The sequence below is a fragment of the Diadema antillarum genome, unplaced genomic scaffold (genome assembly GCF_040938485.1).
Source record: "Diadema antillarum isolate AM-2024a unplaced genomic scaffold, OU_Dant_1.0 seq00001214_RagTag, whole genome shotgun sequence".
Classification (NCBI taxonomy): domain Eukaryota; kingdom Metazoa; phylum Echinodermata; class Echinoidea; order Diadematoida; family Diadematidae; genus Diadema; species Diadema antillarum.
In genome coordinates, this window is record NW_027272006.1 from 711,380 (window position 1) to 730,516 (window position 19,137).

The 19,137-nt window shown below is 37.5% G+C and overlaps 1 protein-coding gene across 1 annotated transcript; it reads right to left on the bottom strand.

The window, feature by feature from the left end:
* Positions 1 to 2,666: 2,666 nt before the first annotated feature.
* Positions 2,667 to 18,495, bottom strand: LOC139744830 (nucleolar protein 8-like). The gene is made up of 15 exons (XM_071655244.1): positions 18,407 to 18,495; positions 17,482 to 17,622; positions 16,566 to 16,628; positions 15,252 to 15,330; positions 14,405 to 14,585; positions 12,278 to 14,083; positions 11,434 to 11,739; positions 10,589 to 10,703; positions 9,526 to 9,646; positions 8,693 to 8,773; positions 6,442 to 6,641; positions 5,607 to 5,778; positions 4,848 to 4,927; positions 3,481 to 3,563; positions 2,667 to 2,753 (listed from the first exon to the last, which is right to left on the bottom strand). The coding sequence occupies exons 2-15, from the start codon at positions 17,612 to 17,614 to the stop codon at positions 2,667 to 2,669; spliced, it is 3,507 nt and encodes a 1,168-aa protein (XP_071511345.1). The 5' UTR covers positions 17,615 to 17,622; positions 18,407 to 18,495.
* Between the last annotated feature and the right edge of the window lie 642 nt (positions 18,496 to 19,137).

Consider the following 19,137-nt stretch of genomic DNA (forward strand, 5'->3'; position numbering starts at 1 on the left):
GTTCACATGCTGCACAACATGATTGATGTAAACTGAAACATGACAAAATAGTGTCTATATTTGTTCGGCACTCTTGCTGCTAAGCACTAGAAATATACAATGTCTTCAAATTGTGGGACAATCAAAGCTGAAGTCTTAGAGTAGAAGCTCATCAGTATTGGGAATTCACCTGAAATTGGTGTTAAACTTTTGATCTCAATACAAAATATCTACCTCCAGAATTTTCAGCTGTCAATGCTACAGCCTTCATCAGCAGAATGACCCGTCTTTGCCTTCATCATGTGACAGTCAATAAGCGGGTCATAGACTTTTGGAAGCTGAAAATTCCGCAGGTAAATATCATGTATTGAGATCAAAAGTTTAACACCAATTTCAGTTCAAAAGCTGAAGTCATTTATCATGTCCCATTATGCACCACTGAAGAAAAGTGTACCTTCTGTTGTCAGAGGAACACCTGCTTACATAATGTCACTTGGGGGGGGGGGGGGAGATAAGCTCAATGAGATTTAGATACAAAATATGGTGGTTCATTCATTCTATTTTCATAATGGGGGTAAAACATGATTTTACTTTCTTCGTCATGTTAAGTATGTTTCCTGACATGGTATAACAAATTGGACACGGCAGATACCATACTTTCACTGCACCTTGCTGAATTTGTTAGACAGTTACTTTGTTCCATTATATTCCAGTACAATCATACCCTTAGTTGGCAAGCTTGATATTAGAATATAAAACTGATTGCATTATGTACAATCCATTGCCTCAAACTGTATCACAAAACAATTGCAATTTCAATGCTAGACCAACTGTGGTCTTCCTTGTAAACTGGCTGCTGTGACTTGGCCCCATAACAGCCAAAAACAAAACAAAACAAAACAAAACAAAACAAAACAAAACAAAACAGTGGTTCCTGAAAAGCACACAACTCACCAACAAATCTGTACATCAGAATGCAAGTGAAGAGCAATATTTTGCTATAACAGTCCAAAAGACTTCAATTGAATACCTGAATATAAAAACGACCCAAGTCTATTCCAGGAAATTAAGAAAAAAATAAAAATCATTAAATAATTTCTACATGCTTTTAGTGTTTTCAGTAATTGGAATATTATCTACACAAATTTAAATGTAAAACATCCATTTGACTGATTATGTATCTTTGCATGACTTTGTAAAGGGTCTACAACTTTAGACGACAGCCAAATTTGGACTTGGGTAGTTTTTATATTCAGGTATTCAATTGAAGATTGTAATATCCTCAGAGATAGAGTCTGCTCATCGTGTGTGTGTGTGTGTGTGTGTGTGTGTGTGTGTGTGTGTGTGTGTTGTCTTCAAAACACATAATTCAGTATTAAAAATATGATTATACAAAGTCTAAATTCAATTTACAAATTAAAACATCAGTAGCTGAGAACCAGAAAGGAACTTCTTTAACCACAGGCCTAGTTCAGCAAATAATCCCTTATAGCCCTTAACCAATGTGTCACCACCATACACAAGCCTTATAATTTCCTTCAAGCTCTGTGTCCTAAAACCCTCACTTTACTATGGTTTCATTAATACAACACTTTCTCTCTTCCTTTTGTTTTTTTTTCCATGAACTCTTCTGAAAATAACCTCCTCTTCTTACATAAATCTCTTAGTATGATATTTGCAGTTTCACATACTTGAAATAAAACTTCTCTGAACATGTTAACTACGTCAGACTTGTATTATGTTGCACAAACTTTTTGTCGGTATATCAAATCCACAAGGTTTAAGAGCTCCAAAAAGTAATGTGGTATATTGTCACACATGTATACGAAAAACATCATGTACTTGATTGATATAAATGTAAGTCATGCTAGTGAAACATTATGATCAATCTTGTTTGGAGCATATGTTGTTTTAAGCATATGTGTTTTAAAATGGAAGGAAGTGTTGCAGCACAGCACTTCTTTTCACTCATCAGAGACTCTGTGAGTAGAAATCTTTAAAAAGTACCAACCAAAGCACAGGATCTAATTCAAAATTTTCACTCAGCAGTAGAGAATGACCACCATTGATATCTAAAGGCACAGAAATAAGGCCACTGCATACACACATGTATGCATGAGCCTCATAGAAAGACAATGATTGAAGGAAAATCCAAACCACTTGACAAGTAGGTTTTGTTTCTTCTTCCTCTTAAACAAACAAACTAACAAACAAATAAACAGTGAATGTGCTTAAAATATCCTGGATAACATGATCAGATTGTGAGGACAGCCACAACGATTGAAGGAATTTAGGTAACATGGATAAGCTGTCCCAAGTGCATGGACGGTAGTTGGAAATAATATGGTTATCAACAGTAAGGTAGACAACGTTTCATTTATCATTATCATAACTACAAATGATAATGACAATGATAACAATACCGGCATAGATGATGATGATGGCAACGACGATGATGATGATGATGATGGCAACGACGATGATGATGATGATGATGATAACGGTGTTAACATAAATTCTCATTACCATAACTATCATCATCATTACCAAATAAAAGGGTGAGACCACCACAATGTTGTAGATTGCTTTTGCTTTCAATGTAAGAATACTGCACTCATTTCAGTGCGAATGCAAATCCATAAAATTTGTTTTTGCACAATTCAAAGAACATCACTTTGAGGGTCAGTTTACTTCTTTGCTTTTGTCGACTTCTTGGTCCACTTCTTGGATGCCTTCTGGTCCCGAACTGCTCTACGATGCCTCTTCCGGAAATCCTTTAAGAAACAGAACAAAACACAAGTGATTTATTCAAAAGTGCATCAAATGTCAAAAACTTTAGTTCTGCACAGATTCATCAATACTTTCCATCATTAGACACGTTAAAGAGTGTCTGGATCCTGAAATAATATAAATAACAAGCAAATCTCCATAATTCATTTTGAGTGTGCGATAGTATTGTTGCAGTACTAGTATTATCTTTAAATGTTGATCACTCAAAACAAAATGCTCCTGTTCACTTAATGCATGAAAAGATTTTTAAGTAAATATATGGCTGCTCAAAGATCACGGTCAAAACAGCATAATGTTCTTCAAAAAGCAACTGAACACTTCAACGTTAAATGTCCCCTTCCTTACTCTCCATTAATTAGGCAATCACAAGGTAACTTCTTTAGACAGTGCAATAACATATAAATTGAAATTACAGAAACCTTGAATTTTCACAAAAAGGTTTACAGTGTCCAACACAAAGCATTATCATGCTATAATGATGTGTGACATTCTTGAACAAAATGTATAGTTTACCAAGACTTGTGCTCCAGAAGAAATGTTACTGAACATAGTCCACAATCACAGTCATTGCTAGAAACTTATAAATCTTTCATCAGAATAACTGACACGTAAATAGTAACTCAAAGATACAATATACATTGTTAAGAATTTTGCCTCAAGTACATGTTACAAGTTTATCATCCCAGAGAGTGAAACAAAACTCCTGCTTACATTTTGTAGCTGTGCTTTAACTTCTTCCCAGGCATTCACCATAGCAGCTTGGTCTTTTGGGCGACAAAATGTTTCGGCACCATCTGGTAGAAGAAGGAATACAAAACAATGATAGGCTTCATCAACTTAAATCATAAACATGTTCGAAAAACCAACAAGAAAATAAAAATTCCTTAGTCTATCATTAATTTTCAGCACTGCATACACCAGTTTGTATGTTTGCTTTCACTGAAAATTAATTTTATATCATTTCAAGCTGACATGCAAGTATTTCAGTAAGAGCACATCATGCCCATCCTCATGACAGTGATTACTGTTGCCAGTACATAATTTGTCAATCCTTAGAGAAGATCAAAACCTAACAGATCAATTGAACCAACATTTTTCTGTGGATGCAAACAATTTCGAGTGATTCTACGGTGACAGCATTATTGGGTGGAGGTGTAAACTTGTACGCATACTGTATATGCAGTAGACATTGATGAACATCAATGATTTCACAATAATGCAGTATTATGAAGTGGCTGCCTTCAAGACTCAGGTTGCCAAAACTACAAAGTATTTATCAATGCAACATTGGTATATTCTGATGTAAATTTGCATTCATGACTTTACTGTACACCTAAAAACATTTGTGGCATAAAACTTTCATGAATTGCATTCAATGCATTGTGTATACAAACCTTTCGCATGCATTTTACTTTTGCGAATCTTTGCTCCTCACGAAAATCACAAAAATTTCATGAACATGAACATATCTGTTTTATAGTATTTCAAAAAGTGATTAGATGTATATCATCACCCCCACCAATTCAATAAATCATTCTCATGTCAGTGTCTTATACAATAAGATGCTGTATAAGCTGTTACTTTTGCGAGGGTTTAATTTTGGAAATTTTCTAATCCCCCTCCCTTTACCTGTTGGGCTCCTTGTCCATGACTTCCTACCCTCTCCTTTTGTTTTCTTTGTTCTGTGTACCCAGCCCGTCCGTGACTGTTCTTGTTGTGTGAGGTCCTTATATGTGATTGATTTCCCTGCCTGTTTGTCACTTTGCCTCTGACGAAGATTCTGCTAGGATCGAAAGCTAAGGCCCCTTTTGACTCTTTACTCTATTGGCTTGCCACTATTGGATAAGCAGTTTTCAGCAGTTTTTTTTGCTACACAGGGTTTAATTTTTGTGAATTTAACAACACGCGAAAATGTCTCCATGCGCTAAGGTAATAGTGCGCTTTCAATATTAAGGTCTTTGTGTCAATTCGCGAAAACAACACCTCGCGAAAATGTCTGTGACCTCCTCATTCACGAAAATATCTGTATATGCGAAAATAACAGCGTATACAGTAGCTATTTGTGATTAAGACATTACCCTCTAGTCTTTGGTCCTTGGGCTGGAAGAAGAATGTACAGGTAGTGCTGGCACCCAACTCTGGCTCTTTAGCTGTGTTCCTAAGCAAAGAAATTAAAGAAAACACAATTACACCATTATGAGCCTGGTTCCCATTCCAGGGAATGACGCAATAAATTCTGCACAATAGGAACAACAGATACATACTGGAAGGTTGCAGTATAATCATAGGCCTGCAACAAAAGTTTGCAGGTTTGTGTTTTGCTTGGTAGTAAATCATCTGTTTTCATTTCACTGGGCATTTACTTTAACTGTGTTGGAAACACTGAAAAAAAAAATTGAAATTTCTATTTCTACCTGCAAACTCAAATACCCATATCAAATATTATATTTGGACTTACAAAAGAAAACTGAACAATGAGAGAAAGAAGACGAATTGAATGGCAGTAGTTAAACATCAGATATTACAATTGTCTTTGGATGAAGGTCATTATTCTACACATATACTTCGTAGAAATCATTTCCTCTCTTTTACTTCAAAGTACACACAGAAAACGAAGACTTGTATGCAAGCAATACTGGTATTACCAACTAATGACCATGTCAGATATTTTCCTTTATATGATGTTGTACGAGATGATAAACAGATATCATATGGTCATCACTTCATATTTTTGGTCCAATTCCATCAATTAATAATCTGCCCCTGTACTACACAATTTTGGAAGGAAAAATAATTCTGATCATAAAACAGTGGACAAGACCACAAAAACAACTTACTGATTCTTCTCATTTGAATCATCTGCTTCCATTTTCTCATCTCCTTCCTCCTCCTCCTCCTCCTCCTCTTCCTCAGTATCGCTGCTGTCGTACTTAAATCGTTTTGATGGAAAGAGGGATGAGGCAAGGTCAAGAGGCTCAGGATCTTTTTGATCATCTTCCTCCACTCCACCTTCAAGAGACAAATGGACACAATTTATACCAGCAACACGTATACTGTATATGCCATATATTTAGCGAGTTTATATTTTCGTAAATTGGGACTTCCCAAAGATTTCATCAGTGGTTAAATTCGTGATCGTGGAGTACTGCACTGAATGGAGAAATGTATGAATGTGACGCACATTCATATCGGGATCAGAGTCATTATTTTTGCATGTCTTTAATTTTTGACATGTTGTACGCATATTTGTAAGAGATAAAAGTTAAGGCACTATGTTGGAAATGTCTGATGCTAAGGGGTATTGTTTTGTTTTGTTTTGTTTTTGGAGGTGCACACAGTTAGTTATTGACTATTGTATGACATATGCATTATTTTTGTTACTGTTATTTTGGTTTGCATTGTCCTTATGTTATTGTGCTTACTAGTTTTCTCGTAAGAATAGCACCAGTGCACTTAGAAACACCTACATGAAGTCCCATTCAAATGCAATCACTATCGTCATCATCATCATCATCATTCATCATCACCATCATCATCATCATCATTCATTATCATCACCATCATCATCATCATCGTCATCACTAATCATCTTTCATCATCATCATCATTATTCATCTTTCATCATCATCATTATTCATTTTTTTTATTATCATTATTATTTGGTAGTCTTACTTTGTGCATCATCTGGTCCAAAGAAGTTGAACATTCCTCCTCCTTCTCCTGTTTCCTGGTGTCCTCCGGTGCTGAATGCATCTTTCAAGTTACTGCTGACCTCAAAGAACTTCTCCTTGGAGACCTCCGGTATCTTGGCTCTCTCCTCCTCTAGTTTCCTCTTCTCCCTCTGCATCTCTCTCTCCAGTTTCTTGGCATCACTGGTTAAAGGAGCATTCCAAACGATTTTCATAATTTCACATTATGAAGTACATAAATGAAGGACGCCATGTATAGATTTGAGGAATTTATTGTGATTCTTGAGCAGAGAAATAATACTTTGAAAAATCTTAAACAAATTACACTGAACAAGGATGATGACATAAAAGGCGTATATATTCCAGAAATGTAGCAGTGTAATTTCTTTACAATACCGCTTGCTTTAAAGTTCACCTGTGTATAATCTATGTATGCCTTCTTCTTTTGTTCTGCTTCCTTGAGCCCCAACTCATGCATTCTAATGGTGACCCTGCCATGTCATCATCATTGCTCATTGCAATTTGTTATCAATTTCGAATATATTCTTATTCTTCATTCCAATTATCATAAATTCTGAAACTCTGTCCTCAGTACAACTAATTTACAGTTGTTCAAATGTAAAAATCTGAAAATCATCCGGAGGTCTCCTTTAACAGATGACACAGAGACCAGAATCAATGACATTGGGGTGTGGACCAAAGTGTACAACAAGAAATTTTATCCATGCATGATACTTCCTCAAATTTTGCTAGGAGCCAAGGTTCACAAAAGTTTTTGTCTACATAGTCCATTGAATGCCAGTTACTGGCAATTTGGAAAAGTTTCATGCCTTGATAGCGGCCATCAGCTCCAATTTGCGATAGTTTCATGCTGCCAATTTTTCTGGTTTACAGTAAACCAAGTAGGAATGCCCTCACCTAGGTTGTACTGGTAGTTTGCATTGATATCTACTGGGTTATCACAATGGTGCAAAGACATAACACATTTTGGTATTAAAGTTTTGCAATGCTCAAGAAAGCAAGACTGTATACACTGTTAAACATAATGCTGTTCAAGGAGCCAATCTCCTTAAAATTTCAAGTGGGGTTACCTCCAAAGGAGACAACGAACTTGAGACAAAACAGATGCAACTACAAAAACTGTTAAACTCTACTTGGGATGTGATTTTATGCTTCTAAACCATGTTGTTGTTTTTTTGCATATATGATAAAACGAAGTCCTGTCAAACACACCAAATCCCACAATAGAATTGTCATTCCTATTAAAAAAGTTCACCTATCATACTTTTTGAGGATTATGGTGCAGCATTACATACTGATACTAAAGCCAGCCACAAGGCCACAAATCATCCATATTGTGAAAACTGTGGCCAATATTCTGTCAGAACCGATAAGCTAAAGAATAGATTTTCAAGGTGACCGAATGCATCACAATATCTATGACATCTATTTAGACGTGCATAAACTTTGTTGAATAAACTGGACTCATCATACAGCAACTTGATGATGCTGTAAAGATAACTTGTTCAGTATCTCCCAGGAGCAACTCAGGAACACGCTGCTACAAGTGTACCAATGCAGATGGATTCTCTAACCAACCAGTGGCCAAAAGGTGAACAAAATAAGAAAATAGCACAAATGATTTCTTTCCTGTCTGCCTAAATAAAGATATATTTGTTTGTTTGTTTGTTTTTATTCTGCATTCAAACAGATACATTTTGAATACAAATTTCAAAAAGTACAAAGACAAAGAATAACAAGTGCAGTGAAATAAATCGGTAACAGTACACAAATAGATACAAATAGGTGGTTGCATTGAGCAATGTAGATACAACTGTACACAGAAACATAAAATAAGATACACAGTATTTTTCAGTAAACAACAGAGATCATTGAATGCAGGAGACCACCATCGTAAGCGATTAAGCTTGAAATGGATGGAGGCCTCGTGCATTCTGCAAGCCAGTTCATAGTTGTGTAGTTCATATGCACTTTGGTATAAATGACCTTTCCTTTTTTTTTCTCATTTGGTTAGGAACTTCAACTTGTTTCAAAGCAACATGATGCATAAGCTTGTCAGACATATCAATTTATGGAATCATCATTCATGTTCAAATAACTTGCATTGATCAGGTGACCAGAACTGTATGTCAATGAACACTGGAGGGAGCTAACCATTCTATCAATTCTGCAAATTCTTCAAAAATGTCAGGCCTGATGGAGGCTTCATTTACCTTTCGTCGTCTTTCCCGCCTTTGATTTCATACTTGCTGTGTTCCTCACGGCTCGGATCATAGTGAAGTAATCCGGGATCCCTGCATACAGAGCAATGAAATCAAAGTTTTAAAAATGTTAAACATGCCAAACAAAGTTGATTAATGACATCCAAAGGCCATGTGTGCTAATTTTGACCTAAAAAAAAAAAAAATCAATCAATCAATCAAGAGCATTCTTATTCAAAGTCCTAAGTGCACACAAAGTGCAGCATTTCATACTGACCACTCAAAATTGTGATATCCAATTGCTTTCATCTCTCATGATGAGAAGATATACATTTTTAACAAATTAATATAGACTATTTGGACAGGCAGTATCACAAAGTGCTAGATAATTGATTTTCAACACTTCCTATTTAAACACAAATTAAAACCTGGAATTTGAGAACACACATATCTCTGAGAACACACAATCTATTGCTTACATACCCTCTGAATATGGAAGGAGGTTATGATGATGCTTTGTAGAGTAAAAATAGTGAAATACAATGTACTCAAAATATACACTACTTTGGAATTCAGTGATGGAATTGCTTATCACTCTACTGTTATGCATGACAACAGTTGATCTTTTTTCTAGCACATAGTGTACTGGCATGATTTCCTGCACTTTGCAAAAACCCACAGGTATGTTTTCCACACATTTCTATATAAGAGACAAAAAAAAAATGAAACAAAAAATCATATGTATTTCCATAACACAACTTCAACCCTCCATGGGTACAAAGTTTTTACTCTTACAACAGTAGAAAACTAGAATAGGAAGATTTATGTACATTCATGGCACATACTTAAAATTTGGCTCCTTGCTCTTCACTGCTTTCACCGCTTCAGTTCCCATCATGGCTTGCAAGATGGCAAGTGACCTTTGTTTCTCTTCCTGGAGGTCACGCCCAACTTCATCCTGGGTCACTGTTGTGGAGACATGACGTGTTGGTGTTTTTATTTCAAGGTAAGCACAGTTTCTTTACGTTGACTTCTAACAGTCCAGTATCAGGCAAAGCTTATGCTTTGCAATTCCTCATAGTGTTTTGAATCAATATGACTCGCAGGAAAGTTGAATATAATTAACACAAATGCCTTTTCAATCATTTTTTCTCTCTCCCTGTATGAATTCAAGCATTAGGCAAAACTGACAGTGCTTGTTCTCACGCTGGAGATTTGTCAATAGACCGTCTTTCATAATCAAAAATTGAACTAAACATTGTTGCAGCTACAAGGTAACACCGACAATGCTGGCTTTCTCTTCCCAGCTTTCCAAATGCAGATTCTTCACTCTCCCCCAGGTAATTATGACCTATCAAGTTATTGGCCTTTCTGCAGGACGGGTCTTTGTACAGAGCGAGATTCCACTTCTACCCTCCCCTTACCCAGGCTCGAGACCATCCTGGCGGGTGTACAGACCTGGGCAGAGTTGTGATGATATGACTTTCTTTTGAATCTTAACCTATTGAGGATAAGCTGACTTTGCTAAAACACCCATCTTCCATTAGACATCTGCCAGAAAATGCTTGGGACTGGTCTTCAACAGGTTGTAAATGTAAAAACATAACCAGTCAATATCACGCAGCGGGGGCAAAAAACAAAAACAAACTTTGTGAAAAGATAAATAGTCCAGTAGAAATGTTTTTATTTTTTATTTTTTTGCCATCAACTAAGGAAACCATGAAGGAAAGTGATACTATTCAATGCTATTCATGAGTACTGGAACACTGATTTGTCATAATTCTCTGCACTAATTCTATTTTCTTACAAAATAGACAGGAAAACTGATGAAATAAAAGTCAGCTGTTGGTATGATACTGCCATAGATGGCTCTTGATATGGTAAAGTTGATATGAAAAGCTCTCCTACCAATCATAGTGTCATCCTTGACTGCATCATCTTTCTCCACTTCCTCATCATCCAAGAAGTGCTGGCTTAGCTTGAAGCGATCATCTCCTCCATACCGCTCCTCCATTTCTCTCAGCTGTATTTGTGCAGAGTTGGTGAAGATAACAAACTCTTATGACTTCTATTAAAGGATACTGAGAGACCAAGCAGTAGTCTTAAAGACTTCCTTTAATGGAATTACGAAATACTTCTGTAGTTTGACACCCTCAAAGATGCTCTTTCATGTTGTTGTGGCTTGATTAAAAAAAATTGTTGGACTTTGCTGACTGAGCTCCTATGAAGATCTCCAAATGCATAAAAAACCCCTTAACACTCCAGCATACAAAAGATGTAAGAATAAAATATGATGTCACTATCATAACACCTATGAACCAATTTCAACACAAAAACAAACTATTTCCTAAACGATTTATTCTCACACTAATTTATTCTCACACTATTGTCAATCAAATAATTGTGCAAAGAATTAGAAAAATGCTTGGCGAAATGTAACCACGTTGTGTTCTGTTGAATGTCTATTTTTCATCTACATACAACTTGCACAAGGTCTGTGAAGTCATTGCCTTTTGGAGAATAAAAGAGAACAAAGAAATGTAAGATTTACCAGGACAGGTAATCTATGATTAAAATCACAATTTCAAATATTGATTATCTTGCACTCTTGGATTTTCCCGCACTGCTCTGTAGTAGCCTGCAATATCCAAAGAACAGATATTCTCGAAATTGTTTATTGCCTACCATACTTGTAAACAGATGAAATAATCTACCACAGCTAGTAATTTGTGATATGGTTGGCCTGTACTTACTTTCTGACCAGCTGTTCCTTCGTACTGGGGCTTTATCCTAAATCTCTGATCATCATCGTCATCATCATCATTGTTGTCGTCGTGATGGTCGTCACCGTCATCTTCACCTTGACTATCACTGCTTTCCCCATCACTGCCAAAGAGAGAAATTTGGCCATGTTTCTTCTGTCTGGCAGCTTCCACCGGCTTTGATTCAGAAAGAGGGACTGCCACTGGTAGAATTGCTCCTGAATTATCTTCAACATCACCGTCATCATCGTCTGAATCAAATGTGATGTGTTTGCCTTGTTTCTTGTCCTTTGAGTCCTAATAATGCAGTTAATGGCATTAAAAAATATTTCCTTCATTAGAAATGTATCTATAATCTACTGGCACATTATAATTCAATCTTTATATTATAAAAAAAGGAGTTTCTCTTTTTGGTGCAACACTGAAAAAACAAACAAACGAAGCCATCAGAAACACTTTGGGCATTGAAAAGATTTTCTAGAAGTTGCAAGTTGTCACTCCAACTGCTGGAAATGATTTCACACCTGAACAAACAGCCTTCAAATATGCAACCCCACAGGTTGCTCAAGGTTATCTTGAGTTTCATGGCCTATCTAGCAACCGCCATTGTAAGCGCTTGTTTAATACTCAATTGTGTTACACAGTATTTTGTTTATTTTTGCAGTACTAATGTTCTTCACATTAACCTTTCTTTTTTTTATGGACAAACTCCAATGATTGGACAAATGTATTTTAATGATGTACCTACATGTATTTCTATGATGCTAAAACAACAACAAACCAGATATAATAAAAAAAAAATTCTATAAAGAACAGGAGATAAAAAAAATCTTACCACAGCAGCAAGAGCTCCCCTAATCGCTGCCTGACGATCTAACAGCGCCCTCTGCTGCAGTTTGGCAGACTCCAAACGTCTCTCGTTGGCAAGTCTCTGCTTTTCCGCCAACTCCCTGGCGAGCTGTTTTTTGGCAGCTTTGGAGAGTTTCTTCGGTGTTTCAGTTTTAGCTCCCTCTTCTGGGGAAGCTGTGCTAACTGATGGCTCACTGCATGATGTACTTCCAGTGTCAAATCTATCTGGTTTAGACGTATTTTCAGTCTGCACATTGCATTCATTTGCAGCATTTTTGTGGGGCACTTTTGAAGTTTCATTATCAGCATCATCACTTGTGAGGCTACCTGTAGCACCCTCCTCCTTTTCCTCTTCCTCTTCCTCCTCCTCTTCAACCAGATGACTAGTCCTCTCATCATCAGTACCAGTGCCATCACCAACTCCACTGAGTGCTGGACATGTCTGCTGTGTGTCCATGGAGATGGCTTGACCACACCCTGATGCTCGGTTCCATCTGTTCAGTACAGTCCTGTCAAGTATCAGCGGTTCAAAGTCAAATCTGGCCACTGGATTCATTCCAACACATTTTCCTTCCACATCCTCATCTGGATCAGAAGACTGAGGTTCTGTGTCATCCATACAGTCTTGCTGAAGAATCGAACCCTCCGAAGTGAGACCTTCAAAGTCAAGGCTGGAGTCTGCTGTCTCTTTCGCAAATCCATCTCGTTTTGGGGCAAGCACCACATCTTGATGCATCAAATGTTCTATATCTACCTCTGACTCATTTTCACAAGCATCTTCATCAGAGCTACCACTGTGATAGCTACTGGTGACAACAGGGCCCTCTCCGGCTTGACTGGATTTCCTAACCTTAACTTTTTTTATTTCCTCTGGAGCTGCTGAGCGCTTCTTGCTCTGATTAACACTTCCCATTGTCACATCTCCTTTGCTCTGCATCTTCTCGATGTCATGTTCATCCTTGCCACCATCCTGCTCTGACGAAGCTTTCATCCCTTTGGACCTACCAGGTGGCTCATCTTTGAACTCTGTGTCCGAAGGCCCAGCATCTTCCTTTCTATTGTGTATTTCTGATACGTTAGGTGCTCTGGCTGATAATGTTTTAAATGAGCTGCAAATTTCATCCGTATCTACTGAGTCCCTGTCGGAGTCATCTGACATCCCCGCCAACTGGACGCTTCCTGGCAAGATTCCATGCGCATGAGATGAATGCACAGATGAACTGTTTATGGAAGATATGGAAGAAGCATTAACACTTGGGCGGGAAGTATGGCTCTCAACAACAATTTCAAAGTCTGAAGACTGGCTATCTTCATCATGGTCACCTGCATCCTTCACGAGAATGTCATCACCTTGGTGATGGTGGTAGGGCATCGCAAAGTTGTCGTCACTGCTGTCGTCATCATCATCAAAAAGATCCTCCACACTGGAGTCTGAGTTGTACTGCCTGCGAGCTCGGGCAGTGGTTCTGCTCGCCGGTAGTGTTCCCGCAATCAACTGCTCTCTCCTCACAGCGGCCGCATCTTTTATCCTCTTTCTGTGGATCATCAGTGGCCTTCCCTGGGGAAACACCCCTTTCCTCTTCAATGTGTTCTCCGTGTCTCCTTCTGGGAGTTGCCAAGTCAGCTTGGAGAGGGGAGGGACGTCGCCCCCCTCCTCCGTCCTGCCTTCATCTTTCAATCTCTTCACATGGTGGCTATACTTGGAAGGGTCGTAGCAAACAACTTTCTGCTTGTCCTTCCTCCTGATGTACACAATAGGGAGCACCCTCCCATATTTACCTACAACCCAGTTCTGCGAGACAGAATGAGAACAGAGATTTAGACAAGTTAACAGATAGATCACTCTTGTATGTCTGTAAATGTTGGGTAACTTTTATGACTAATACACTGCATGAAAATGAAAATAATCCCAAGGATAGAAAACAGTCCCCCAGCACTGAAGTAGCTTTCACAAGATTGAGTAAACAGATAATGATGAATAAAAAGTTTCATTGAAGGCAGGCCGTGTAAATACAAAAATGACAAACACAACAGCATTATCATGTGAATCTCTTAGATTCTCTTATTCTCATAGAATCCTGGTAACTGAGTGTAGTTGATGTTTAACACTTACCTTTTCTCCTTCAACCAATGTTCCTGGAACTTTTCCCTTCACATTGAAGTCACTTGCTCCAAACTTCTCAAGGTTTTCAGATAGCCTCTTTTCAGCCACTGCCCGGAAGGATGGTGAACTTGCCTTCTCTGGGACTTCAGATTTACTTGGGGACACCATCTCTGCCCTTTCCTGATTTAACCTGTGTATTAAGGTTTTGGGTATACAAAGCAAATGATTATCACACATGTCATTCATGACTGATTTAATGTTTTTTCAATCCTCATCACTTAGTAGATCCACAAGGAAAAAAGTTCTACTCATATATGAAAACTGTACAAAACAAGAATGTTGATGACAAACAGGTCCTAAAAATATGTGTGTCTCTGCAGTTGGCACATGAAAAAAGCCGCAGGTCCCACCATACCCTGCATTCAAGCTACATTATGTAGATCCTGTGTGGCGGGACCAGTCAGAAGAGATTTGATTTTTTTTTTTCTTATAACTGACTAACCACACTGTCATTTTGACTGCCCCAAATCTGCAGGCACAACTGTGGTTTGGGTCAAGTGCTGCCATTTGACACAAGAGTTCAAGCATGTCCACACAGCTAGGTGCTATCAACTATGAGTCCAAGATCACTTCTCCCCTCAAAATTTTGTCTCCATACTTGACAAGCTTTGAGGGGATGCCCAAAGACCTCCCAGTAAGAGTCCACATTATGTTTGCTGTTGTTGTTGTTGTTGTTGTTGTTGTTGTTGTTTGGAAAGTCCTGCAGTGCAAGGCTCTCCACACGATGCAGGACCTAGTGTGAAAGCAGGGAAATTTAAGAGCAGCCACTAAGAAATACATATACAAATGTGCTTACTTAGTCAGAAAACTCTCCTTGGCCAGTTGAATTTGCATGATGTTTCCCTTCCATTTGGCATTGTTGTAGGTACTCATACCTGGAAACAAAATTATGAGGCAAGATTCAAAAACACAAAACCACAATGTACATTGAAAATAATGTGAAGAAAAAAAACATATACGTAGGAATAATAAAAAAAATCCTAAGTATCATGAATAACTTAATCACAGTTAATACTAATGTATGTTTCAAAATGAATTGAACACTTGCATTGAAAATCTCAAGATCAATTGTCTTAACTGTAGTCACAGAAATCAAGAAGACTGTAAAATCACTGCTTTTTTGGTCATGTGTGCAACTCATCATGATCATCACTACAAATAAAGATTATCAACCCTGGAAAAGTACTAACACACCATACACCTGTATGTGACCATGCAACACAATCCAATATAACACTTTATTTTCCAGTAGGCCATGCTTTTCAATCTACACTTGAACTTCAAAGTTTTGAAAATATCAAATCAAATGTGAGTAATGATTTGTACAGTTTTTGCCAAACATAACTTTTTCTCTTTTGTTAGACTAGTTTTCCTGGTTTTCTTACCATGATGTGCATGAAAGTGTGTGTGAAAATAAGACAAAACACTGTTCAAAACAGTGAGCACATCATTGACACTTTCAAATATTCATGAACAGAATTTGCTAAGTTATGCAAACTTTAAGGATAATATGAAAATTCACTCATGCTATAAAATTTAAATTCCCTCTCTGTCCTGTGCACAATAAGATTGGAGTATGGATATTTTCATCCCCTACTTAAATGTGTCAGGACAACTAGATGTAGACAAGTGATGTATAACTTCTATGATATAATGCTTCCAAAATCTGACCTAATCAGAAAAATGTTTCATGGCAATTTTTTGTTAGTTTTGTGATGTAAGGTCACACATGCTTTATTGTATACTGTTCAAATACAGGTATCATAATGATATGGGCTCCTTTGTATTCAATTCCCATAATTGCAATGTATGATAATGAAAGGGTACTTCGACAAAAATCTTGATAAAAATAAAAGTGAAACATATTGTCCATTAACACAGTGACATTCACAATATTTACAATATTTGTTCACACAAATTTTATACTATACACAATAGTTGTGAAGGTTTTATCTCAAGCCAAATCACTACTTCCAAAGTATGTTCAGTGTTTGTAATATGTCCCCATATGCTTCATATGAAGACTACTTTATGACTTCAGATAGATACTCAAATGACCCAAAACAACAAAATCAAAGTGAAGTTATCAGTCTGGATGATTAACACTTACATTTCTTTAGTTCACTTTCAGGCAGACAAATGTCCAAGTAGGCAAATGTCTTGACAGGATTACCTGCAAGAAACATAAATAAAGTGACATACGAATTGCATATTGAGAATTAAAATAATGGAATTCATATATGTGGTGCAATCAATCATCTTGTGTTTAAACTTAAAGTGTTGGACATGGGAGTGGCTCAATAATCAGATATAAAACACTCAAAAAGGAGGATACTGCATAAACTTTTATCTTTTACATCTAAAACAACCTTGTTTGTATAGATGTTCTCGGTTACCAACAGTACAAGTAGATGCAAAGCAAACATGCATGTAGTCTACAGCATCTCATACAAGTTTGTGTTAGCTTTTGATGCCCATGTCCTTTCTACAAAAGTTTTCATCATGGCTGTCAGCAGTTGAACACAATGTATCAACTCTGCAATGTGAATGGCATAAAGAGATGGGGGTAAACAAAGGGAGAATACCATCTGTTGACATCAGTATGTCAGTTTTGTCTATAAGCTGCTATAGTTCTGAAGAAATGGCTTAGTGGTAGAATGTCTGTCTTAAAATCGAGAAGAGTCTGGTTTGAGGTTCAGAGAGACTAGCTGAGCAATGTTGTGTGCTATCATACTATCCCCTCTGGTGAGAGGAAAAACAATCTTCTTTCCCCAGTTGGTCATGAAGTAGAGATCTTGTGATCTAGAGAACACAGAGAGAGTCACAATGTGCCCCATCACATTTTACTCGGACTCATGATGAATACAAGCATTCCGATGATGAAGTGTTCCTTCCAACACACAAGGAACACAAGCAAAGGACATTGGTCCCTTTTGCCCCAAGTGAGTAGATAAAGGTAATGAATTGTGACATAAAAATGAATAGACTAACTCCTCTATTGATGGTTTGAACTGCTATGTTGTTACCTCTCAGATCTTTCTTTGTCTTGATCTCTACAGATGAGATAGTCCCATGTCTGGAAAACCTGTCCCTGACTTCTTGCTCAGTGACTGACAGGTGGAGACCACCTACAAACAGCCTTTTTTGCTCCACAGCCATTTCAAACTCTGCAACAAAAACAAAAGGAGAATAAAAAAGAAGTGAACGGATGAAGGGAAAGGGGAAACTTCAATATAGATGAAATCAATAAAATATATCCTTTTCCATTAAATTACACAAATTGGACAAATAAATCAAGCAATACAATCAGTCCATGCTCTGCCCTGCTCAAGTGTACTGCTGCACAATATGTGATCTAACGTTAGAACTTAGTTAGAACTAGAGTCTACAGTGTGCAGATGATGCATTAAATCTTTGTTTTCGGTTAAGTTGGAGGCCTGAATGTGAATTGTGTATTTCAATACTGACAACATCAAAATGACGCTTATTTGATTAAGATTGCTATAATGCTTCTGTGTAACGGGTTAACGTTAGGGTAACAAACATGATGCCATGAATCCAAGGTCTGCAAGGACAGTAAAAAGTAAACATCTTGCATCTAGAAGTTGAACATCTACCCTGGCAGCCCCTGGCTTTATTTATTAATCTATTTATTTATTTATCTATTTATTTACTTATTTATTCATTCATTATTACTGTCATTATCATTATTATTTAACGATGCGATGCGATGACTGTGCAGTGGCATGGCCATGGGCATAAATTTAGCTCGCGTGAGCAGTAAATTTTTACCCGACTTACTTACATATATTTTCACATATGGGACTAACGAGATCTAGGCAAGCATAAGGACAACTTCACATCCAGCACATGTTGACGCCATGACGAGGAAGGACATGCTACCTTTCCTTGCCCCCTTGAGAAGTACGCGTAATAAATAATCATACTGACCTGTTGTTGTGGATTCAAATATTCCACATTAAATTGTAGAGCTAAATACGGTACAATGCCGTCATCACACATGTGTCCCGCGTGTGCAGTGCAGTCTGAGCGGTCTGATGATGGTCGGGCACCGCGCAGCTAGCTAGCTAGCAAGCTGTACCTTGCACACTACGCCAATGGTGATGTCACGAGCGTGGGAGAAAAAATTTCACGTGGGAATCCCACACATAACATAAACATTGTTGTGATCTTGTGAGAGATGGGTAAGAAGTGCACTGAGAATCATCAAAGATATTGAAAACTTGCGAGGAACAAAATTAAAAAAATACTTTAATTCTGAATTGTGAACAAACTTTACTACAGAAAAAGTCTGTCTTTAATTCCATTCTCTTCCTTCTTTTTCCATTTTCCTCTCTCTCTCTCCATCTCTCCCCATCTCGCCGCTCCAACTTCCCTCATTCACAGGACACGCTCACACTTCATTTGAATATAAACAGCTGCCTGTGAATTTGCTGATAAATGTCATTTTCACTCAAAATCTATTTACTTTTCAAAAGTTTACTATGTAGGTACTAATTGGTCTGCCAAGTAGCCTCTCATTATAACACACTTGATGGAATTGAATATATCATTGTTGTTTTTTTATATCCACTTTATTTTGCATCAAGGCTGGCGACTGGTCATGTTAGACTATTGAAAGGGCTCAGAAGTCTTTTGTTCTGTGAGTAAAAGTGATAGTG